The sequence below is a fragment of the Chelonia mydas genome, chromosome 2 (genome assembly GCF_015237465.2).
Source record: "Chelonia mydas isolate rCheMyd1 chromosome 2, rCheMyd1.pri.v2, whole genome shotgun sequence".
Taxonomy (NCBI): Eukaryota; Metazoa; Chordata; order Testudines; family Cheloniidae; genus Chelonia; species Chelonia mydas.
In genome coordinates this window covers 203,850,651-203,875,910 of record NC_057850.1, presented here as the reverse complement: position 1 = coordinate 203,875,910, position 25,260 = coordinate 203,850,651, and the positions used below count along the sequence as shown (strand labels likewise).

The 25,260-nt window shown below is 38.5% G+C and overlaps 1 protein-coding gene across 1 annotated transcript in view; it reads left to right on the top strand.

Moving 5' to 3' along the window:
• DNAH11 (dynein axonemal heavy chain 11) overlaps positions 1-25,260 on the top strand; it is a 277,792-nt gene that overhangs the window by 94,972 nt on the left and 157,560 nt on the right. Inside the window, exons 30-43 of the mRNA XM_037890566.2 lie at positions 813-1,046; positions 3,856-3,987; positions 4,924-5,084; positions 5,587-5,743; positions 5,863-6,008; positions 6,686-6,802; positions 10,777-10,915; positions 12,477-12,569; positions 12,735-12,929; positions 18,749-18,826; positions 19,729-19,861; positions 20,488-20,615; positions 21,722-21,870; positions 24,576-24,726. Of these exons, the coding sequence (XP_037746494.1) occupies positions 813-1,046; positions 3,856-3,987; positions 4,924-5,084; positions 5,587-5,743; positions 5,863-6,008; positions 6,686-6,802; positions 10,777-10,915; positions 12,477-12,569; positions 12,735-12,929; positions 18,749-18,826; positions 19,729-19,861; positions 20,488-20,615; positions 21,722-21,870; positions 24,576-24,726 (2,013 nt within the window). The remainder of the gene's footprint in view (positions 1-812; positions 1,047-3,855; positions 3,988-4,923; positions 5,085-5,586; positions 5,744-5,862; positions 6,009-6,685; positions 6,803-10,776; positions 10,916-12,476; positions 12,570-12,734; positions 12,930-18,748; positions 18,827-19,728; positions 19,862-20,487; positions 20,616-21,721; positions 21,871-24,575; positions 24,727-25,260) is intronic.

The window sequence follows — 25,260 nt, the reverse complement described above, 5'->3', positions numbered from 1 at the left end:
GCCCATATAGTTCTTTGTTGTTCATTGCACAATAATTGTTTCCATACTCTTTTTAAAAAAAAAAAAAAAAATGGGACAGGGTTAGTGATGGGATACACACAGAACCTAGTTGGGTAGCATCTGAAAGTAGTTACCATTTGGTGACGGTTGAATGACAAGAATTTGTTGGTCTTGATCCACTGCCCATATTAGACAAGAGTTCACATTAGAAAACTGCTCTCACAACTGGCACTAATTGGCAACCTTGTTGGTTGTCTGAGTAGGGAAGCCAGAGACTGAATATGCAAGGTGGCTCAACTTGCCTCTTAAAGGTGATTCCTCCAAAACAAGGTTTTTGCATGTTGGAAGAGTGACATCAGGAAGACTGCATTGCCAATGCCCACTCTGTACCAGTTCTTTAGATAATAAAGAACTTTTCTGTGCAGGGCTGTCAGGCAAACACATTTTGATGAGCTTTAAAGACACACACACACACACACACACACACACACACACACACACACACACACACACACACACACACACTCCCCTCAAGTGAATAAAATAAAACTATGCTAGTATCGCAACACTCATAAATAGCCTTGCAATACCAGAAACCATGATGAAAACGGAGCGAAACATGGAAAGAAAACTGGTTCTAATTGGAAGTAGAAAAAAGGGTTTGTGTGTGTGTTTTATTTTATTAATGAGTGCAAAGAAATACCTTGACAAATCGCTGTTTAAATACTATTCATTATACCAGTAAAGTAGGAAGCTACTCCCTCATTAAAATATTCTGAACTCCGATGCAGCATGTCTCTTTTTTTCAAAAGGTGGAGACCTGGTTACAACAACTTGAAGAAACCATGTGTAAAACAGTGCATCATCATATCATGGAGGCTATAGCTGCCTATGAAGAAAAGCCCAGAGAGCAATGGATTTTTGACTACCCAGCTCAAGTTTCACTTACCAGCTCACAAATCTGGTGGACGACAGATGTAGGAATAGCATTCAACAGGCTGGAGGAGGGATTTGAAATGGCCCTGAAGGATTACAATAAAAAACAGGTATTGATGTCTTGCTTATATTGTATGAAAACAGGGTTCCATTTTCATACTGTACCGATCACCCAGAAATGCTTGGCTGGCATGTTAAATGTTTTTTTTTAGTCAGACTGTATTTATTGGCTACCTGCTATTGCCATCCTCTGAAGAAAAGGGAATATGCCTCTTGCTTCTGATTCTCTCTTCCCCTATGGATGATCAATGAAAATTGCCCTTATAGCTTTCCGTGGGTTCATTTTGGAGCAAGAAGAAGAGTAAAAGCCAAGGTGCTACAAACTATAGGATTTTTTTTCTATAATTATTAGTATTTCTCAAACATGGATAGTTTGTGACCTAAAACTGTCTCAAATCTGGAAACGTAGTGAATACCAAATCCAGCTCTTTGAGGTAAGTATTTTTGATAATTAAAGACAGATGAGGGGGCATTTATTCAGAAAATGTGATATGGGCCTTTATTTTCAAAAGCTATTGGTGATTTTGGGTGCCTTAGTTGTATGATCTGCACCTTGAGTCATCTTTCAGGGGCTTGGTTTTCAGAAAGTGCTGACCACCACCCTCTGAAAATTAGGAAGGATCTGCTGTCATTCAGCATTCCAGAATTGCTGCTATTCCTATTGTAAGGCATCTCAACTTGAGCACCCAAAAACTGGGACACCCAAAGATCACTAGTAATTTTGAAAATGTAGTAATTCAAATGTACTGAATACTGGTAGACAACAAAAACTTGATTGGACCACCATGATATTATGAAAAGTTTAGGGTGCACACGCCCATACATATATGTGCCTGAAGAGTGGGAGGGTAATAATGCATATGGTAGGAAGCCAAAACCTGTGGGTCTGTTAGGACCGTGCTTCGTTTGATTTGACAATAAGTCCTCAGAGCTCAGTTTGAAACTTTGGTTAGTTTTAGTTCCAGTCCCCAAATGGGTATTTCCTGGTGTTTTAATAGCAGCTACGCTGTTACCCCATGATTCTAATTTTAAAATGGCGTTCTAATGTTTGCATTCTTTTTTCTTTCAAACTTTCAAATTAAATAGCTTAATTTTTAAAAACTAGATCTGATTTGATTATAATGGATGATATGCCAGAACTAAATAATTTTTTCATCATATCTGCAAGCTAAGAATGAAAAAAATCAAACCCATCAAATTATGTAAGTCATAGCACTGCCTAATATTGTGTCATCAATTTTTAAGCAGAATCCCTCCACCTCCCCTTGAAAGAGGTAGAGAAGTCTATTTAAAAATTGATGAGTTGCTATGGTTTTTTGGTATTTCTTCATCTAACAGATACATACTGTACCTCTTGTCCTTTTGCTCGGTGGAACATGGCAAGGGTGCTCACAAGGAGCCCATTCCTTGGTTCTCAGCCCTGGCCCTGAAGCAGGCTGCTCTAAACTGTGCCAGCTAGCAGGGATTCCTCCTTAGGCACCATACACCACTACTCTGTGTTCCAGTTATTCCCCCTCTGGGACACCCTCCCTTGTGGGAGCATTTTGCTCCCTTTGCACCCCTAAGAGTATGGAGTGGACCCAAGAACCTTATATACATTAGGTAGGGTGACCAGATAGCAACTGTGAACAAATGGGGCAGGGAGTGTGGGGTAAAAGGCGTCTATATAAGAAAAAGTCCCCAAAAACAGGACTGTCCCTATAAAAACAGGACAGCTGGTCACCCTAAATTAGGCAACTTTCTAAGATTTTATAAATGAATAACATTTTTTGTGTGGGGAAGTGTTTGAGACTTATCAGGGTGCAGAGTAATTCAACTTGAAATTTTGCCATTCAAATGTCCTTTGTAATCAGATTAGTGTATCCCATGAAGTTATGGTTTGGTAGCCTAAACCCAAGGTAAATAACCCATTTAAAAAAAAATCTTGCTATAAAGTAAACAAATTAGGAATTACAATTGTAATTCTCAAAAGTCATCACTAAGTTATCACTTAGATAACTACCAGACCCTTAAATCTGGGGACTACAAGAAAGCTGATGGCTAAATTGCATTATTCTAATAATGAAAAAGCATAGCTTTTGAGGTCTCATTCATTCTTGAATCCTTTTTTCATAGTAGGGTCTGAACACTGACCAACACGGCTGTATCATACATCGCTTACACACTACATTATATGCACTCTATTAATGTTCTGTTTGCCTAATTAAACATGTGCCCAGCCACAGGCTATGATCTTCTTTACTGTCAATGTGAAGTGTTTTGAAGAAAACACATTCATTAAGGGTATTTTCACAGTGCAGCTATAAGTAACTTCATTAATATCACATTTAATAATTCCTCCATTCATTGTGTTGTACTTCTTTAAACCTCAAGCCATTGTACTTTCATACAGTATATTTTCAAGTACTTTGCCTCAGACATTTTTACTGGACAAAGAATCATTTTCCCCCTTTCCTTGAAAGACATTTCTGCAGTCTAATAGATCTCACCATTCAGAAGGTTTTCCTGATATTGACTATAAAAGTTTCTGTTTAACTTTATCCCAGTGTCCTATTTAACTCCTCTGAACCACTTTAATCATTTCTGCTCCTGTTTGGGGCCATTATTGTATTAGTTGTTTTTTAGACAAACTAACTAGTCCTTTCCCCCAAACGCCTTCCAAATAATCACCATATTTTTACTCCTGATATGCCCAGAACTGATCCAGTGTTCCAAACATACTTGGTGAGTTATAACCATGCATGTGCAAGATAGCTTATGTGGTAATTGAATTCATTATATAGGCAGAATGTATCTCCTGTAGTGGTGGTGACTGGGGCAGTGGAATGAAATGTTGCAACAAAATTGTCATCTTTTTAGATTGCTCAGCTAAACGCTCTCATTGCTTTGTTGCTGGGAGAACTTGCCTCAGGTGACAGACAGAAGATCATGACCATTTGCACTATAGATGTTCATGCTCGAGATGTGGTGGCAAAACTTGTTGCTCAAAAGGTAAATTATAGGGTGTAACTTTTTCTTCATACAATGTTTTAGGGTTTAAAAGAAAAAAAAAAGAAAAGGACTTTAAGCCAAGCATGTGTCCAGGCTTGCATGAGTGCATAAGGAAGGGGCAGATGATATAGTTGTGGGCACAAGAACTACCAGCTTCCCACCCATGTACTGAACCGCTGGCCATACCTCTCTCTGTGGTACATTGCATTCTGGAGTCTCATACTTGGGTGATGAATCAAACCAAGAATTTTTTTTTACCCATTTGTAGGATGGTTCAAACCAGCTTCAAACTTTGATCAGCAAAGGGTTCCTTTCAGAACCTTAGATCATAAAGTTTATGAGTGCAAGTTATCCCTGGGTAAGCCAAGTCTGTTCTTCAGATGATGGGTTCCATGAAGGCATGTCTGGAACTAGTCTGTCTTTCTGTGTAGCTTCTCTTTGTAGCTTCTCCATCTTTGATTATTTAGCCATTAGTTGTTTTGTTCTGATCTCTGTTTAGCCCTCCAGAACTGGAGGCCTGTCTGTCTCTCATGGTGGTTGCAGGATAAATATATTCCTACACACAAAACTTTTGTTCTGGTGAAACTGAAGTTACAGATAACATGTCAGTGGTCTGAATGCATATCACCTTATATTGGATGGAGAGTGAAAAGGACTTGGGAGGTAATCATAGGTGCTGGAACCAGGGATGCTGGGAGTTCTGCTGCACCCCCCTGGCTTGAAGTGGTTTCCATTATATACAGGGTTTACGATTTTGTTCAATGGCTCTCAACATGCCTGGAAGTAAGTATAATCCCTTATAATTGCGTGTAGTAGTAATTACTTGTAAAAGACAAGGTGTGAAACCTGCTGATGACAGTTAAATCTTTTGGGAGTGTCTGGTTTCTTTCATCTCCACAGCTTCCACATGACACTATGTTTGTGCGATGGTTTTAGGTCACTAGTTCCCAAGCTTTTGCTTGGCTGTCACAACTACGCCATAGATGGGATGAGGCCCAGAAACACTGCCTTGCCAACATTTGCGATGCTCAGTTCCAGTACTTTTATGAGTATTTGGGAAATACCTCTCGTCTAGTTATTACACCTCTGACTGACAGGTACTGACTGTTAATAATGAACTATCTCTGCTTGATCCATTTAATAGAATACAAAGTTAAATTTTCCATAGCAAACCTCTGTGTTCTTTCATAAATGTGTTTACAGTCCTTCTTAATATGACAAATGCAATACCTTTATGTGCGTGTGTGTAAATGAAACAAATGGTATGATCTTTGTGTTTGTAAAATAGATAAAATAAAATATTCCCTAGTTGATGTGCTATAGGTTCTCAGTATAATCTGACAAGTATTGCAATTAGTGTATGTACCATTCTACACAATTGGCTTATATATGTAAAATAAATATTTGCAAATTAGCATGTCACACTTCACTTTTTACATGGTCCATATCATGCAAGATCCTATTATAACATATATGCACAACATATACAATTAAGGTTTTGGTGATATCCTAAATTTCCCAGCTTTTGTGGTTTTAAAATCTCCACCATGTTAGTAACATTCTTTGCACGCAATAATAATTGTGTCTCATTGCTTAAAGGTGTTACATTACTCTAACACAGTCTCTACACCTGACAATGAGTGGGGCTCCTGCAGGGCCAGCTGGCACAGGCAAAACAGAGACCACCAAAGACCTGGGCCGTGCCCTTGGTATGATGGTCTATGTCTTCAACTGTTCTGAACAGATGGACTATAAGGTACGGTATTTTATCAAACAGTGGTTTCAGTACTATTTTATTTTTTTAACATACAGTAGATTAAAAAAAACTTTAATCTTTCTGAAAATAAATAATAAATGGCTGGTTCTATCTTTTAGTCCATAGGAAACATCTATAAAGGTTTGGTCCAGACAGGTGCTTGGGGATGCTTTGATGAGTTTAATCGAATTTCAGTAGAAGTCCTATCAGTGGTGGCAGTGCAAGTAAAGACCATACACGATGCCATTAGAAATAAGAGGAAAAAGTAAGTATTTTAACGTCATTTCTTTTATAGGTCTTTGCAAAGACATAAGTACAAAAATTTAGAAGTATATTTCTAAAAATCCTGTTATGGACAGATGTTGAGCCCTCCCTTGTAAATTCTCGTGTGTGTGTGTGTGTGTGTGTGTGTGTGTAATATATGTATATCTAGAAGCTAATTTAATATCTAAGATTAGCCCTCTCCCCAAAATTATAAGAAGAAAACACCTAGAATATGGGTGAAATACTGGCCCCACTGAAGTTAATGGGAGCTTTGCCATTCACTTTAACTCTAGGATTTCACCCTATATAGAGTTATTACATACTATGGAGCAGGTCCTTGGCTTGGTAGATTTTGTCCTAATTCCACTGAAGTCAATGGAGCTATGACGGTTTATATCAGCTCAGGATCTGCCCCATTTCCTTCTGTATCTTTGTTATATTTTTTTCTCTTGGATTGAGAAGCACCATAACAACCTACCACATACCTCTTCTTGATCACAATTACCTGCACAGATTTTTTTTTCCTAAATCAGACAATCTGTTCTCCATTTCAAATGCAGTTCTGCATTCCGAGGTTTTCCTTTGGATTTTTTAAAAGATGGAAATAATTGTTGGCCTCTAATCAAACTGCAGTATTATAGCAAGTCATTTACTTACATCATGTTGTGGCTATTGCAGATTTTTATTCCTTGGAGAAAACATTACACTGAAACCATCAGTTGGGATATTTATTACCATGAACCCAGGATATGCTGGTCGAACAGAACTACCCGAAAATCTCAAAGCTCTATTCAGGCAAGTGTACGGTAGCTTATCATTTAGAGTACTCATGCCACCTAATGTCACTGGCCTGGTTTGCAATGTAAGACAGTTTCTACTTATTTCAGAGTTTCTGTGAAAATGTTCAACACGGTTATTTCTGCCCATACAAATTGATAGGGATGGATGCACTTAATAATGGAACTTTTTTCATATTTTTACATATATAAGGTGTAAAACTTTTGAGTATTTAATAACATGGAAGATCTACACATAAAACATACATGTGTACAAGGATACCCACTATTTTGTGAGTAATTACAGCAGTTGTATATGGAAATCTATGCAGATAGGTTGAAAGGCACCAAATTTACGTTTTTATTAAGGCTGTCAATTAATCACAGTTAACTCATGTAATTAACTCAAAAATTAATTTTGATTTAAAAAAAATTAATCACGATTAATTGCACTGTTAAGCAATAGACTACCAATTGAAATTTATTAAATATTTTTGAATGTTTTCTACATTTTCAAATATATTGATTTCTATTACAACACAGAACACAAAGTGTACAGTGCTCACTTTATATTATTTTTATTACAAATATTTGCACTGTACAAATGATAAACAAAAGAAATAATATTTTCAATTTACCTCATACGTGTATTGTAGTACAATCTCTTTACCATGAAAGTGCAACTTACAAATGTAGATTTTTGTTTTTGTAACATAACTGCACTCAAAAACAAAACAACGTAAAACTTTAGAGCCTACAAGTCCACTCAATTCTACTTCTTGTTCAGCCAATCGCTAAGACAAACAAGTTTGTTTACATTTACAGGAGATGCTGCTGCCTGCTTCTTATTTACAATGTCACCTGAAAGTGAGAACAGGCATTTGCGTGGCACTTTTGTAGCCAGTGTTGCAAGGTATTTATGTGCCAGATATGGTAAACATTCATATGCCCCTTCATGCTTCAGCCACCATTCCAAAGGATATGCTTCCATGCTGCTGATGCTCATTAAAAAATAATGCCTTAATTAAATTTGAGACTGAACCCCTTGCGGGAGAACTGTATGTTCCCTGCTTTTTTACCCGCATTCTGCCATATATTTCATGTTATAGCAGTCTCGGATGATGACCCAGCACGTTTGTTTTAAGAACACTTTTTCACAGCATATTTGAGAAAACACAAAGAAGATACCAATGTAAGATTTCTAAAAATAGCTATAGCACTCGACCCAAGGTTTAAAGTTCAGAAGTGCCTTCCAACATCTAAGAGGGACGAGGTGTGGAGCATGCTCTCAGAAGTCTTAAAAGAGCAACACTCTGATGCGGAAACTACAGAACCTGAACCACCATAAAAGAAAATCAACCTTCTGCTGGTGGCATCTGACTCAGATGATGAAAATGAAAATGCACCGGTCGCTCTGCTTTGGATTGTTATCAAGCAGAACCCATCATCAGCATGGACTCGTCCTATGGAATGGTGGTTGAAGATGAAGGGACATATGAATCTTTAGCACATCTGGCACGTAAATATCTTGTGACGCTGGCTACAACAGTGCCGTGCAAATGCCTGTTCTCACTTTCAGCTGACATTGTAAACAAGAAGCGGACAGCATTATCTCCTGCAAATTGTAACCAAGTTTGTTTGTCTGAGCAATTGGTTGAAGTAAGGCTGAGTGGACTTTTAGGCTCTAAAGTTTTACATTGTGCTTTATTTTTGAATGCCGTTTTTTTTTGTACATAATTCTACATTTGTAAGTTCAACTTTCATGATAAAGAGACTGCACTACAGTATTTATATGAGGTGAATTGAAAAATACTATTTCTTTTCTTAAAGTGCAAATATTTGTAATCAAAAATAAATATAAAGTGAGCACTGTACAGTTTGTATTCTGTGTTTATAATTTAAATCAACATATTTGAAAATGTAGAAAACATCCAAAAATATTTAAATAAATGGTATTCCATTATTGTTTAACAATGCGATTAATCACGATTATTTTTTTTAATCGCACAATTAATTTAATCGCTTGACAGCCCTACTTTTTGTATGCTTGCACAGATGTAAGTATGCCCATGTACATACATGTTTCATATGCACTTATTGAAAATATGGCCCTTGTTTTAGTTGGTAAATTGTTGGGTTGGTGATTATTGGACAGACATGAAGCATAAGCACTGCAAAACAATTTAATATATTTTTGGTCATTTTAGTAGCTTTACCTAAAATACATGTTGCATAATACACCATATTACCAAAGAATGTAATTAAAATCTAAGAAGTGCAAGCTCTAACCTTTTATATTATCTTTAATTTCCTTTATATGTTGCATATATAATTCTAACCTGTGGTGGTTGTTAAATTGTCAAAATAGGTTTGTAGGACTAAATTCACCTCTGTATAAGCAGGTATTCCTCCATTTAATCCACAGAATGGTAAGCACCTATGCCAATTGTGATTTTAATCTGATGATTAGATTTGAAATTCTACTTGGATCTGACTGGAAATATACTTTTACTTCAGTGGAGTGACACCTGCTTGCATAAACATTTGACTTTGACCCAAAATCTTTACTTTTGCCTTAGTGCTTTTCATGATTCAGCCTCAAAAGAAAATGAGTGATTTTGAAGTTCACTAGACCTCAATATTTTAAGTGACTGGAGTAAGCTGTAAGACTTTTTAGGGCTGAATTGGCGTTCCAGGCTCTCACTCACCACCTGGGATTTGCCTCTCAGAGCCATGCATCTCTGTGGCTGATTTTTACAAGGTAGAACTTTAGGGCAGAAATGGGCCCTGTGGGTTTTTGGTTTTGGTTTTTTTTAGCAGTGCATGTTTGTTCACTGATACTACTTTCTTCTACAACTATTAAGAGATGAGGATGAATAACAAGTGAGTAGCTGCGGATACAAATTTTATATCCGCACAAGGCTCTACTAACGCCTCTTGTCGCCATCTACAAAAATCTCAGAAGAGACAGCTAAAAATATATCAGATAGTAAACTAATATTCCATGCAAGCCATTGCTGTGTTTGCCACTTGAGTTACGTTCTGTTAGGTAGGATATAGATGGAGTATAAACCTTCATGCTTTAGGATACATGGCAACCACTAATAAGGATTAGGAAGAATTTTCCCTATACTTTTATTCCAGAATTGTCCACTACAGGGTTTTTTGCACCTTGATGTATGTGAGGAAAATTCCTTGGAATACATGAAGCACTTGTTCTGAACCTTTTTGTTAGTTTCTGTTTCCCTTCATGATTGTGAATGGGAGAAGTCCATTTGATCGCAGAAGGAAGGAAAAGGTGTTCCATGAGACACAATCTCTGTTAAAATGTAATCCACCCTATGGAAAAAATTAAGAACTTCTACATGTTTCAAATAGTGATTTAATGAGGGGCGTCTTTGACCTTCTCTCTGTTTATGTGTGTCTGTTTTTGGTTTTGTGTTGACTGAGATGTTTTAATGGCTGGATGGCTTGCCAATGTGTATTCTGTTTTAAAAACCAGAATAAAAATAAAGTTTAAAAAAAAAAGGAAAAAGAAGTTTTATTCCATCTTAAACAGTCCTCCAGGAGGATTCACGCTTGAGAAGAGCAAATCCAAAATGGTGACCATGACTCGAGTAGCAGGTCTTTGTATGTTCCAGTATTAACTGCGCCTTGCAAGTGTCTGCCAGTCCATCACACTAAGTGACAGAATCATATATTGTTCTGAAGCACTAACGCTGAGGAGGCTGCAGTATCTGACTTGAAAGCTCTGTACTTTTCAGCCGTGTCCTTTGTATGTAGCAGTGTTACTGAATGCTAATAATCCACAGTGCCTAATTAACCATTATTTTTTAATTTGAAGCAGAGTCCTTGTTTGCTCTAACTGACTCACATAATTGTGACTCTCTTGAGCTCTGTTTAAGAATGTTTATACACATCAGTCACTTGATTTAGGTGACTTGTTCTTACCATGCTTAAATACTAATCTGTGTATTTTGACTTTTTTTTAAGACCCTGTGCTATGGTTGTCCCTGACATTGAACTGATCTGTGAAATTATGTTGGTTGCTGAGGGATTTACTGATGCACGCTTGTTAGCCAGGAAGTTTACTACCTTGTATACTCTCTGCAGGGAGCTGCTTTCTAAACAGGTGAGGGTCTGTTTTGGACTTCTGGGCTAGATATATGCTAAATACCACCCACCCAACCCCGATTTCAAAATAGTGATGTTGGGCAGAGTGAAATTTGCATAATTTATAATTTTATGTATATATTTTAAATTGCATGTAGATCTTTATTATATCAGCTAAGGTGATGCCCAGTAAAACAGTTGCTGTCATTTAAAATAGTGGCTCCATGCATTCAGAAGTGACTTTTTCCCCCTGGTACTTAGTGTTTTTGTAATGCATTAATTTTGGAATAAATAATTGACTATTAACCGTTCAAGATACATAGTGTGATGGAATTCAATCCTGCTGTTGTAATGCATCTATACTAGGATCTACTGAAAAAAGAAAAACCACTAGGCAATGTAAGAATTACAATTGGTGATTTATGACTAGCTATATTTGGATGAGAGTTTTAAAATTTGCCACACAAATACAGTAAAGAGAACGTCAAATGCAGGAAGTATAGTATCATTGCTAAATTATATAGTAATTGCACTAGGAAGAAGTCTTATTCACAATACTTACCTAAAAAATGTCAAAGTTATAAAAGTCAGATTTATTATTTCCCCCCCTCCCCAGCGTATGCTATTCATTCATTTCCAAAAGTATAACTCGTTACAGGTGAAGGTGTTCTTTATATTCAGTTTCATTAGTTGAATGACCACTGTCTGTCTGAACAACCCTTCAGCTTTACCCATAAATCTTGGCAAATAAAACCATTGTGAAAGAAAACAGTTTACCTTTCTACGTGCATAACTTTGTAATTCTTGCCTCCTGTAAATATACTGAAGTTCCCCTCTCATGCTCCTTAAAACATGGCTCGAGACCATTCTGATTTCTTTCAAATCTTCTATATATTTTTGGAATGTAGTGAAAGGAAGATATTAATCTGTGATTTACAAGAATGTGAGCCAGGGACTCCTGAGCTCCAATGCTACTTTGAGATGGAATCCCTTTCTGGGTTTGGGCAAACCACTTAACTAGTTTGCCTTAATTTTGTCCTCAGTAAAATATGGATGACAATACTCACTACTAGTACTTAACGTCTATGGTACCTCAAAGAGATCTTGTGAGATTTGGTTATTGTTTAAGTGTTTTGAAAAGGTAAAAAGGTTTTAAAGGGATTATTAGTATTGTTTTTATTTTTATTTTTCCCCTGTAATTTATTTTGGATGCTTAGCTCATTCTTTTAGTATGTTATCAGATCTCTTTTTGAATTGTGCAGCATTGAGTACTTGCAGATAAACACCTGTTTGTTTTCCGTCATTTCATAAAACCACTTACATTCAACAGGCCAGATTCTGCTGTCAGATACACCAGTATAAATCAGCTCATTGTAAATCTTCTGAAATCAGTGATGTTACTGCATATTTACACTAGTCTAAAATATTCTAATATGTTGTAAATTCTAGTTTCTCTCTCCGTCTAGCTATATATTAAATTGCATATACTTCTAAGAAAGGTTTTCTCCTTAAATATTTAAATTTAAACTTTCAGTTCATAAGGTTTCATGAATAGTCAGTGTTTTTGTTTTTTTTCAAAGGATCATTATGACTGGGGACTTCGTGCTGTTAAGTCAGTCTTGGTGGTTGCTGGCTCATTGAAGCGAGGAGATAAGAACAGACCTGAGGATCAGGTTAGGTACCTTTTTATGTACATATTTAGGTTTAACAATCATAAGAACTTCTGATACTGTGTTTTATCTCTGAATCACTGGGAATAAAGACGAATCCTGAAGAGAGTGAGATGGGTTTAAAGCCCTGGCTGATATGATAATATGTGATTTACCATCCTTTTCCAGATACTTATGCGAACCTTAAGAGACTTCAACTTGCCTAAAATAGTGACAGATGATATCCCAATTTTCATGGGCCTGATCAGTGACCTGTTTCCAGCTCTGGATGTTCCGAGGAAGAGGGACCTGCAATTTGAACAGATGGTTAAACAATCTACCCTGGAGCTTCACTTGCAGCCTGAGGAGAGCTTTATTCTCAAAGTAAAATAATCCATTGCTTTTAATTACACCCCTTAAGAGTTTCAATCAACATAATTGCAGTCAAATTGTATTAGACATGAAGGTTAACTTGCAGTACATTGCAGTGTTCCTAATGTGTCCTGAAAGTCTAGGTGTTTCAAAGGCACTGTGTCATGACGGCATATTGCAATTCAATACAAGTAGATTCATGTTAGTAAATATGTAGTGTATATACTGCCCATATGGAGACAGGGAAATATTTCTTGTTCAGATACCTCTGTGTTGAAGAGTTCTCTTAACATACAGTACAGTAGGTTTATAGTACCAACACTTTAACACCAGCAAATAAATAAGTATTATTATGTATAACATATAGTGTGTTTATTTTAGACAAGACACCATGAGTGACGGCAATACACAGTGCAGCAGCAATAATGGGAAGGGAGAACAAGGGCTGAAGTAAGATCATGTAGTTCTTTGAGTGGCTCTGCATATTCCCATTCCTGAGTATTGCGCTGCCCAATGGTAGAACTTTCTAGCAAGTGTCGCTTGGGGTGCTGTCTCACCCCCCACCCACACCATCTTTCCCTTCAGTGTCTCCAAACATTCTCAGAATGAGGCTGTATCAGAGGGCGCTGCATCCTCTACTACCTCATCTCCTTCCAGCCACGTGCCTGGATTGAAGTGAACCACTCCAATCTGCTCAGATCCAGAGTTCTTTCTCCATCAGTGTTCATTTGTGTTTTGTTGTTGTTAGTTGGTAGGTAGGTGTTAGTGTTTCAGTTCTGGGTGATGGTGGAACCGCAGAGGAAGAAGCTGGGATTCAAGAGGCATGCTTCGTGCCCTGCTGTCTTCCCAGTGTTGGATACCAGGTGCCTCAAGAGTTTGGGAGAGAGTCACTCTCCATCTGGGTGTCGTATCTGTTTGGAGACAGGCGAGCCCATTTTATCAGTCCATGGAGACTTATTACATCAGACAAATGGGTTTAAGAACTTATATAGAAAATGTCGGTGCCATACAGTTTGAAAGACTATTGCTCTCCACTTCCATGTATCTTTCCCTTTTTAGGGTATCTTCTTGTGAGGATATTCTACTTTCAGAGGTAAAAAAATTACTTTTGATAGCAGCTGTCAAGGAGGTACCTGAATACTTGGAGTTGAGTTCTATTCCAGGTACTTTGTGGTGCAGAAAAAAGGATGGGGGAATTGTGATGTTCCCCTGGTGTTATCTGGACCGGTGATCTGCTAGGTCACTCCAGTCCTCAGCTCTGGCAGCCAGCCTTACCCTGATCTGCTGTGAGAACCCCCACTCCTGGGTTGTTCCTGCACAGCCTCTAGCATGTAAGCTGCTCCCAGTTACGTGAGTGAGCACTTTTGGCCAGCTGCTGCTTGGATCGTGGAACCACATGACACTAGCCAATATCTCCAGTCCCAGACACAACCCTAGGAACCTCTGACTTGCAGTGTCCAGTTATGCCTGCTGGATGCTGCAAGCTTATATGAGTTCATCAATTTAACAAAGAAATTGATATGTACCAGGCTTGTTATCCCAAGGGGAGTCTCTGACACACTTCAAACCAAATGCACTGCTTCAGGTAGAATAAACAAACATGTTTATTAACTACAAAAGGTAGATTTTAAGTGATTATAAATCAAAGCACAACAAGTCAGATTTGGTCAAATGAAACAAAAGAAAACGCATTCTAAGCTGATCTTAACACTTTCAGTTCCCTTGCAAACTTAGATGCTTCTCAGCACAGGCTGGCTGGTTGCCCTTCAGCCAGGCTCTCTCCCTTGGTCAGCACTTCAGTCGCTTGGTGGTGATGTCTGTAGATGGAGGTGGAAGAGAGAGGAAGAGTATAGCAAACATCTCTCCCTTTTATCAAGTTCTTTCTGCCCTCTAGGCTTTGCCCCGCCCCCTTCAGGATCAGGTGAGCATTACCTCATCATAGTCCCAAACTGACCAGGAGAAACGGGGGTGACATTCAATTATAGACTTAAGGAACCTGAATAAATACATATGGAAGTTTTGATTCCCTGTCTTAACTTTGGCCTCTGTAATCCCTTCACTTTTGATCATGGATTCATTTGTGACTCTTGATTTAAAGGACATGTATTTTCATATATTGATTCATCACACTCATTGTAAATACCCTTGATTCATGGTGCCAGGACACTATTTTCAGTACAAGGTGGTGCCATTTGGCCTCTCCATGGTGTCTAGAGTTTTTACAAAGTGCTTCTCCATGGTAGTGGCTCAAATGAGAAGGCAGAGTTTTTTTTGTCTACCCCAGCTTGATCAATTGGCTGCTGTGCGCAAGGATGTACTAAACCATATTGCTTTTACAACCACCCTTTTCTCAGATCTGGCTGGTCTTCTTGATGTCAAAAAGTTAAATGCCTGTCAAACTCAGAGATTTTTGATCATAGGCTCCATATTGGACTCTGGAAGGGAGAGCCTATCCATTAAGACAGATTTCTGAAAATACTACAATATGTTTTAAGCATTCAAAAACTTTTTTTCTGGGTCTCATGGCAGCCACTGCTTATGTGACTCTGTTCTCTCCTCTAAGAATGAGGCCTATGCAGTGCTGGATGTCTCAAGTCTATATGCCAAGTTGGGCCAATCTTCAAATATTTTAAGGCATGCTGACCAACATTTTAGACTCATTAGCGTGGTGGTCAATCAGAGCAAATGTTCTCAGGAGTGTTCAAGTCAATCCCCCACCATCTCTGATGGTAACTTCAGATGCTTCAAACAATGGTTGAGCCAGGGTGCATTTGAGTCATCTGACAGTTCAGTGCCACTGGACTTCTCAGGACAGAGCCTTGCATATCAGTGTATCGGAGCTGAGAGCCATTCACCTGGCCCTCAGATTATCCCTCACTTACAGAGGAGGGTTGTGCAAATGGTAATAGGCAATATATCTGCTATGCACTACTGTGATGCTGTCTAAAGGGGAAGGTGACCATCTATACTAATATAGTCACCACTTTTACAAAATTGTAATAAATCTTGTTCACAGTATGCCTTCTGAAGTATCATTGGAAAAGTTGTAATCTGCTGAATATTATTATCTGGTTATAATGTACATCTTGACATTGTGTGTGGAATTATGAGATTTTGCTATATGGTTTTTAACTAAAACATGTTTGTGAGTATGAGAAACGCTCACAGGTTAGCTCTTCAGGAATAACAAATGAACTCTAAACAAGAGCCCCTGCATGTTGTCCCTGAGGATGCCTCAAATGGCACATATGGAAAATGTGCAAGCAGAAATTTGCAATTCAGATGAAGAACTGATGGCAGAGCATATATGCTGTTTAACTGCTTGATTCCATAACACCACAAGGATTTTTCCAGCAAAAAGGGTCCAGATTAAAAAAGGGAGAACAAAGGCCCTGGCCACCTCTTTCCTACTTCATCTTTGGACTGGTGAATTCTGACCAGAGGAAATTTTGAACAAAAGAACCGAGGTCCCCAAAAACTATTTGGGCAACCCAGAGAGACTTATAGAAAGTTAGCAGATTTAACATCCATGCTAACATTTTGGAATACATACTTTGATCCAACTGTAATGTATTTTATTGGCTTTAACTTTTTAGTAACTGTTTTTTTTTCATAGTTAATAAATCTTCAGTTAGCTCACTAAAGGATTGGCTACAGCCTTGTGTTTGGTGTAAGGTCCTGAGCATCCATTGACTTGGATAAGTGACTGGCCCCCTGGAGCTGGAAGAACCTAATGTGTGCTGATTTTTGGTTTTAATAACCTGTCATCACAGAAGTCCAGTTTGTCTGGCTGGTAATATAGGCTGGATTGTCGAAGGGGACTGTCTGTGGCTCCATGTTAAGCTAGTTATGGTGATCCAGGAGCATACATTTGTTGCTGGTTTGTTTAAATCTAATTATAGAATATACCATGTGGGGGTGTCTGCCCAGTTTTTGGACAGTCTGACCTGAGATTGGCCCTCTCAGCTGTGATCCATACCAGGCATGGTGACAACTACGTCAACAAATAGGGGGCTGCTTACTCTACTCTCCTTTTGTGCTGAGGCAATCAAGTTATGGGATTGGTGCATTCTTCAAAATGTTTATCTGGTGGCCCTGCGTTTAGCATGGAAGAACTTCTGAGTTGCAGATTCTCTGTAGAGACAATTCTAAGATTCATGAGTGGTCCCTAAAGGATCAGTTTGTTCAGAAGATATTTTCCAGTTGGAGTTAACCAGAAGTGAAGCTGTTCGCAATGAGGTTCAACAAAAAGTGTTGCATCTTCTGCTCCAGAGTGAGCAGGGACAGTCAATTCATATCATATGCTTTTCTTCTGCAGTGGGGAGAGGGCCTGATGTATGCTTTTCCTCCTTTCCATTAATCCAGAAGGTTGCAAGGAAGATACATCAGGACAGGGCAAGGATGATTCTCATTGCCCTGGCTTGGTCACATCAGTGATTTACCGATCTGCCTCCTCTTTCTGGCAGAGCCTTCATGCATCTTCCTCTTTCTCCAGATCCGCTCTCTCAGCAAGAGGGCAGGATCCTTCATCCACACCTGCAGTCCCTTCACTTGACGGTGTGTGCAATCAGACTTCAATTTTGTCTACTTTTGAACAGTTGTGTTCTTTGTCTGTGCAGGATGTACTACTTAATTCTAGAAAGCATGTCTACCAAAAAGTGTTACCACTTGAAATGGCCCAGATATGTAGCTTGGATGAGGAGAAAAGATGATTCTCCTGCCTCAGCTCCCATACCTTGTGTTTTAGAATATTTGATGCACTTAATAGCTGCAGGGTTATCTAACTCATCTCTGAAAGTTCATTTGGCAGCTGTCTCTGCTTATCATTTTTTGTTGGTGGCTGATGGCTGTGCGCAATGTGGTGAAGAAATTTATGAAGGGTTTAATCTAATGTGTATCCCATTATGAGAAATCCTTTCCTTTCTTGGAATCTCAGTTTGGTCTTGGCTACACTTTTATGAAGTCATCTTCTGAACCCTTAGCTGCGTGTTCGTTATAATGCCATTTTAAGAGAGAAATCATAATATTGCCATAATGTCAGTCAGAATGGTGACTGAAAATGAATGCCTTGGGGACTGAACCACGTGTTTGTATTTCTTTTCATAAAGATAAGGTGGTTCTTAGGCCTGATTCCAGGTTTTTGTCAAAAGTGGTGTTTGATTTTCACATCAATCAGACAGTTAATTTGCTGCTGTTTTTTTTTCCAAAGCCTCATGTGAATAAGGGGGAATCATACTTTGGATACAAAAAGAGCTCGTGTGTATTATTTAGACAGAACTAAATTTGTGAAAAACATCTAAATTATTTATATCTTAGGCTAAGAATCACATGGGTTATTCGGTATCTTCCCAGACTATTTTTAGATGGATTCAACAGGGACTTGTTGAATGTTGCACATTAGCAGAAATTATTGTTGCTATGTTGTTCTAACTCCTAGCACCACTTAACCTGTGATATGTGGTTACTATTCTTCACACCATACAACAAAATGTTTGATCCCCATTCTGTAGCCCATGGTATGGTGATGGTTCTCATTTTCTTTTACTAGTCTCCATGATTGTGTAAATCAATTAGTTGGAAAATGAGATTTGTTTTAATTTATTGAGGTATATTCATTCATCCAAACAAGACTGGGCTTTGCCTACAGCCTTAGAAGGCAAACTCAGTTCCCTTGGGTATACACATTTTTAAGCTACGAAGGCAACAGTTCATTTTCCTGACTAAGGGAAAAGGTGGGAGGGAGATAATATGTGGGAAATAATTAGTGTCTTGGTGATAATGGGAGGACAGGAAAACAAAACCATTAGCTGTGTACTAATTCTGTTTGGCAGGTTGTTCAGCTGGAGGAGCTTCTGGCAGTGCATCACTCTGTCTTTGTGGTGGGAAATGCAGGCACAGGAAAGAGCACGGTACAGTAGACGGCACATTTTCTGTCTGTCTTTTTTTTTATAAAGAGTATTTCATTAGTTCACAGAGAAAAATATTCTCTTCCCTTCAGGCTGCAATATGATACCATATTGCTCAGGCATTCCCAGCAGCAGGGGTATGAAGTGCAATCACAAATCTCAATATTAAAGTGTAGGGTTTGTCTCCTACGTATTACTTGCATGACTCAAAATGAGAATAGTCATGGCAATGCATAATGGAAACTATATTTGGCAAATAGGTTTGAATGTATGTTTTGGGATGTCAAGCTGGAGGGTGTAGTTAGATTACTAGCCAGGAAGAGTGAGGTCAATGTTTCTTTGTTCCCAAAGTAGTAGCTGAATATTTTTGGAAGATGATACTCTTACGTCTCAGCTGCTACGTTTTGACAGTCATCATATAGTGCCATGTTTTTTCAATATTATGGTCCTTTAGATGCCCTGGTCATTACTGTATATTATCCCCATTTTACCCAAGGGAATCTGAGGCACAGAGAGAGATTAATTGATTTGCCTAAAGTCACACAGGGAGTCTCTGGTGGAGCTGGGAACTAAACCCAGATTTCTTGAGTTGTAGTTCAGTGGTTTGACTACAAGTCCATCCTCATCCAAGCTTCTCCATTGGACCAGCTTCCTGTGGTTTACCAGAGTGAAGCCTTAGCAGGATTGTCAGACCAAGATTCCTACTGGTCACTTTTATCTGTTCGGTGGGAGGGTGGTGGTAAAGTAGGGCAGACAGGAGGGAGCTCAGGGAAACCAAGACAGCTGTGGATGGGGGTTGACAGATCTATCATTATTAACAAACGGTAAAGAAGCTAGAAACTTTTTGTTTGAGGTTCAGTGACTAAGTCACATGCGTTGATCTTTTTTTCTCTCCTGCCCTTCAGGTTCTGAGAACTCTGAACCGAACATATGTGAACATGAAACAAAAGCTTGTGTGGAATGACCTAAACCCAAAAGCTGTGACCACTGACGAGCTGTTTGGTTTTATACATCATGCAACCCGGGAATGGAAAGATGGCTAGTAGCAGTTAACATTACTTTCATCGCTAAGATCTACACAGTCCTCCACCAGGAAAAAACAAAACAAATATGGAGCATGCCTACCAGCTAAGGAGTCCAGAGCAATGAGGGTTTCCTGTATATTTCCATGCAATGAGATTTGGGGTCAGGGCAAGGGTAATGGCAATGGAAAGAGAAGAGAGTAATTGATTCCTTGCTTTGTGGATCCTCTGGCCAGTTCCCAGCTGCAGAACAGGGGTGCTGAAGTAGAGGAGAGAGATCCTGCAGGCTGTTGCAGTGTCTCAGCAACTTTCTCCCTAGCTCCCATGGAGCCTCCTGTACCTAGCCCACATAATGAGGATTGATGCAGTGGGTCTCCTGCTCAAACAGTACTATCATGCAGTCACACCAGAAATCAGCCATTTTTATAGCCAGTTAATTTGCTGTATAACCTGCTTCACTGAGCCTATTTCCTCTTTAATTTGAATGGCTGTTTAATAAGCAACTAGAAGGAAACCCGTTCTTACATTGTTACAAAATCTTTTGTGTTTTTAATGATGCAGTAATATTTCAGGAATATTTGTTTCAAAAGGTTGTATTGAAGCACCATATTGATTTGGATTTTATTTAAACACAATTTGCAGGTCTCTTCTCATCTCTTCTAAGAGAGCAGGTTAATATTACCCAGGATGGGCCAAAATGGATCGTCCTAGATGGAGATATAGATCCTATGTGGACTGAGTCACTCAATACTGTCATGGATGATAACAAGGTGAGTAACAGGGAAAAAAACATCCAAAAATATTTAAATAAATGGTATTCTATTATTGTTTAATAGTGTGATTAATTGCTATTAATTTTTTTAATTGCACTATTGATCGCGATTAATTTTTTTAATTGCGATAAATTTTTTTAATTGCATGATAGCCCTAATTTTAACCCTTCCCTTTTTATCTTCACTATTGCTAATTAGTGCAGTGCCAGTAGGTAACAACCTTATCTCTTTCATATCTGATCCTACACAATGGAGATGTTTAAAGTCATTCTGTCTACACTGTAAAGGTATATGCACCTCTCAGTGAATATGTATGTGTAATGGGGGTTACAGATGTACTCAAAGCATCAGCCAAAATCTAGTAATTATATTAACATTAATTATTTGCATTTGCAGAGTGCTTTTTCCTTGAAAACTCTAAAGCAATTTTACACGCATTCATGAATTAAGCCCAACAACACTGCTGTGAGGTTGGAAGTATTATTACACCTGATGCACAGAAATTGTAAGTGACTTGCCTGATCAAGTTAGCAAGAGAGACAGGAATAGGATAGAAACCTCTGACTCCCAGTCCTGTACTCTAATCACGTTTGCTACAGTGCAAGAAAAACAACAGTGTTTGCTACAAGAAATGCTACAATGTAGTTAAATACATTCTAAACTTAATTTTACAAACATTATTGTAGCTCATACCTGACTTTTAAACACTCTTCTTTTTTTAAGATTAAATGACGTGAAAATTGTCTTGAAGTGTAATAATTATCTTGAATATATACACACCACTGAAAATAAACCTATATAGATTCTGCTGTTTATAAAAATTAACTGAACTGACAAGCATATGGTATGCCATAAAGTGTGGTCTCTAATTTATGCTCCAATGTGTTTTTTAAAACAAATATCATGGCCTTAAATTTTAAATTTGGAAGAATCCTATCATGTCCAGATTCATTCTGAAGGGTGTGTGTGCATGCAAATATGTGCTATAAATATACCTGAAATCTACATAGGTCTATAATATGTACAGGCCTATTCATGATATATGCTTGTTAGAATGCATGTCTTAAGTTGCTTTTGTTCAGTGCTTTACTGGTGATGTTTAGGTCCTGACCCTTGCCAGCAATGAACGTGTCCCTCTGACTCCATCGATGAGGCTGCTGTTTGAGATACACCATTTAAAAACCGCTACCCCAGCTACAGTGTCTAGAGCAGGTATTCTTTATGTAAACCCCCAGGATCTTGGTTGGAATCCGTGAGTATTTTATCTTTTAAAGATACCTTCAAAAAATGATAAAACAATATTACTAGTTAGTTTAATAGCAATAGAATCCATTAATTTACATGATAATTTAATATTATTTACTATATATAGATACTTGTACACATGCATGTGTATGCACACTCAGTTAAAAATTGTCAGCATTGGGATTATCTGTTCCATATTTTATATATCCTTTACATCCCTGGTTTAGTTGTCTGTCTCAGTCTGGGCTGTTCTGAATCTGACTCTCCGCTATTTACAGTGCAGGCTTGGCACCTGCAAGGGGTAGGTCTCAAGCAGTGAACTGACTAGATACACTAGAGGCGTCTGTCAGCCTTTTGTAACTATCCCCTTGTTTTGCTCCACTGATATCTGTTATGGAAAGTACAGTGATGAGAGGTGCCAGATCAACTTCCCGTTTGTCTTCTGAATCATGTTTTTCCCTTCTTTGATTTATTTTAGAGTCATAATTCTGTGAAAATTGATTACAAAAACTGTGTGCGTGCAGTCAAAATTTGAAATTTCAATGATAACTTTTGATGGAAAAATTGAAATTTGGGAAATTCCTACTGTCTCTAATTTGTATTACAGTAGCGCCTAGCAGCCACTCCTGAAATTGGGTCCTCATTGTGCTCGGTGCTGTACAAACATATATTATAAGTGTTGTCCCAGAAGAAATATAGTGAACATGAGAATTTAATGTAAATAGTGGGAGGTTGGTCTAGGTGTGCAAGATGTCCAACAAGGAGAATGAGTATTGGAGGGTTAACATTAACATATGGATACAGTACTAGACTAATAATCTCACAGTAACAATTGAGGAGTATTGAGATGGGTCTGGGAGGGGTGACCCTGAAAAGTCAGGTATCAGAGTGGCCAATCTAATATGGTCATACCAGTTTAGAGAACATTTGGTTAATATTCCTGAACATCCATCCCTCAATGTGCGTTTAGAAGCATTTACCGTGGACAAATCAGATCTTTCCCCCAAATGTTTATCAGTAGCTCCAAACATGTGATGAGTCCAGCCTCAGGTCCATGTCATGATTAGAATCATGTTAAGGAAGTTTTACTTATCCATTGTGGAAGGAGCTAGAGGATGAGTAAGTGTCTCTCTGCTACCTATAGATATATTATGCTCTTTCCAGTTAGGACTTATGTTACGAACGATGCTGAAAATAATTCTAATAAGTTAAATGTAACTCGGACAAAACTGAATCATGTACAAAATGCGGATATTTGTATTTACAAATGGCCTCTTCTGTAAAATATAAGGCCAAATGCTAGCCTTAGCTCCAGCAGTTTTATGCTGTTCCAACTGCATGACAGCAACCAGAAAGCTGGCTGGGGCTCACACAGTTATGTCACTCTCTTCCCTACCCTCCCTAAAGGAGAGGATGTGGCCAAGGAAAGAGGGCATAGTTGGGTGCCACTCTGCTCAGCTGCCACAACAGCCCTTTGGGATGCAATGGTTACGATGAGATCTGCTAAAGCAAATGCGGCTGCAATGGATCTGGAACAGTGAAGTGGCAAAGTCAGCAGATGATACAAAATTATTCAAGATGGTTAAGTCCAAAGCAGGGAGTGAGGCTTTACAAAGGGATCTCACAAAACTGGGTGACTGAGCAACTAAATGGCAGATGAAATTCAATGTTAATAAGTGCAAAGCAATGCACGCTGGAAAAAATAATTCCAACTGTAATATACAACGAAGGGTTCTAAATTAACTGTTACCACCCAAAAAAGAGAACTTGGAGTCACTGGCTATAGTTCTCTGAAAACTTCAGCTCAGCATACAGCAGTAGGAAAAATGGCTAACAGTATTTTAGGAACTACTAGGAAAGGGATAAAAAATAAGATAGGAAATATCATAGTGTCACTATATGAATCCATGGTGCACCCACACCTTGAATCATGGGTGCAGTTCTGATTGCCCCTTCTCAAAAAAGGTTCATAGAAGGGCATCTAAGATGATCAGGAGTATGGAATGGCTTCCATACTAGGAGACACAAAAAAGATTAAGGTTATTCGGCTGAGAAAAGAAATGACTAAGGGGATATGATAGAGGTCTATGATGTGGTGTGGAAAAAGTGAATACAGAAGTGTTATTTATCTTTTCACCCAATACAAAACTGGGGTCAGCCAATGAAATTAATAGACAGCAGGTTTAATACAAACAATGAAGTACTTTTTCACACAATGCACAATTAACCTGTGGAACTCATTGTCATGGGATGTTGTCATGGCCAAAAGTATAACTGGGTTCAAAAAAGAACTGGCTAAGTTAATGGAGAATAGGTCCATCAATGGCTGTTTACCAAGATAGTCAGGGACACAACCCCATGTGCTAGGTGACCCTAAACCTCTGACTACCAGAAGCTGCGAATGGAAGATGGGGTACATCACTTCATAATTGTCCTGTTCTTAACTGTCCCCCTAAAGCTCTGATATAGTCTGCTGTCTGAGACAGAACACTGGGCAAGATGGACTATGGTTTGACCTAGTATGGCAGCTCTTGTTCTTATGGTGCTGTCAACACTTGTGTACTGTTCCAAGCACTACTGTGTGCGGACAAGAGGTACATCACAAGTGTGTAGTGTTGCAAGGGCCTGACTCTAATCTCAGGAAAGCTATTGTGTGTTGGACTTCTCTGGTCTCCCCTACAAAATCTGGTATCTTTCTGTTGTGTTTTGCAGGTATGTTGCCAGTTGGATAGAAACAAGAAGTCACCAATCTGAAAAAGCTAATTTAACTATCCTCTTTGATAAATATGTGCCTCCCTGCTTAGATCAGCTCAGAACAAGCTTTAAAACTATCACCCCTATTCCTGAGAATAGCATGGTGCAGGTATGCATTAGAATTATATTAAAATATAGGTCAGTAAGTATAGATAACAAAATTCCTGAAATCTATTCTGAATATGCAATCTTATTTTTGGTGCACATGAAGGCAGGCTGTTAAAATAGGTGTGCGTCTGGAAATTGTGTAAAGTTAATAGGTTTTAAATTTATTTTACGGAAAAATTAAGTGTCAAAAATGGACACATTTTTAGAGTCCCACTTCTTTCCATAATTACTGGGAGTGGGGAAGGAGGCAGTGATCCAAAAATGTTCTTCTTCTGGGGTCCACTCTAACAAGAACAACTATTTAGGGATTACGACACTGGACTGAGATCCAGGACATCTGAGTTCTAATCTTGCCTCTGCCACAGACTTTCTGTGTGACCTTGGGCAAGTCATTTAATCTGTCTGTGCTTCCATTTTGCATCTCTAAAATGGGGATAATAGTTCCCAACCTCACAGGGGTGTGGATAAATTTATCCACCTTTGTGAGATGCTAAAATACCATAGTGATGGGAGCCATATAAACACCTACAAAGAG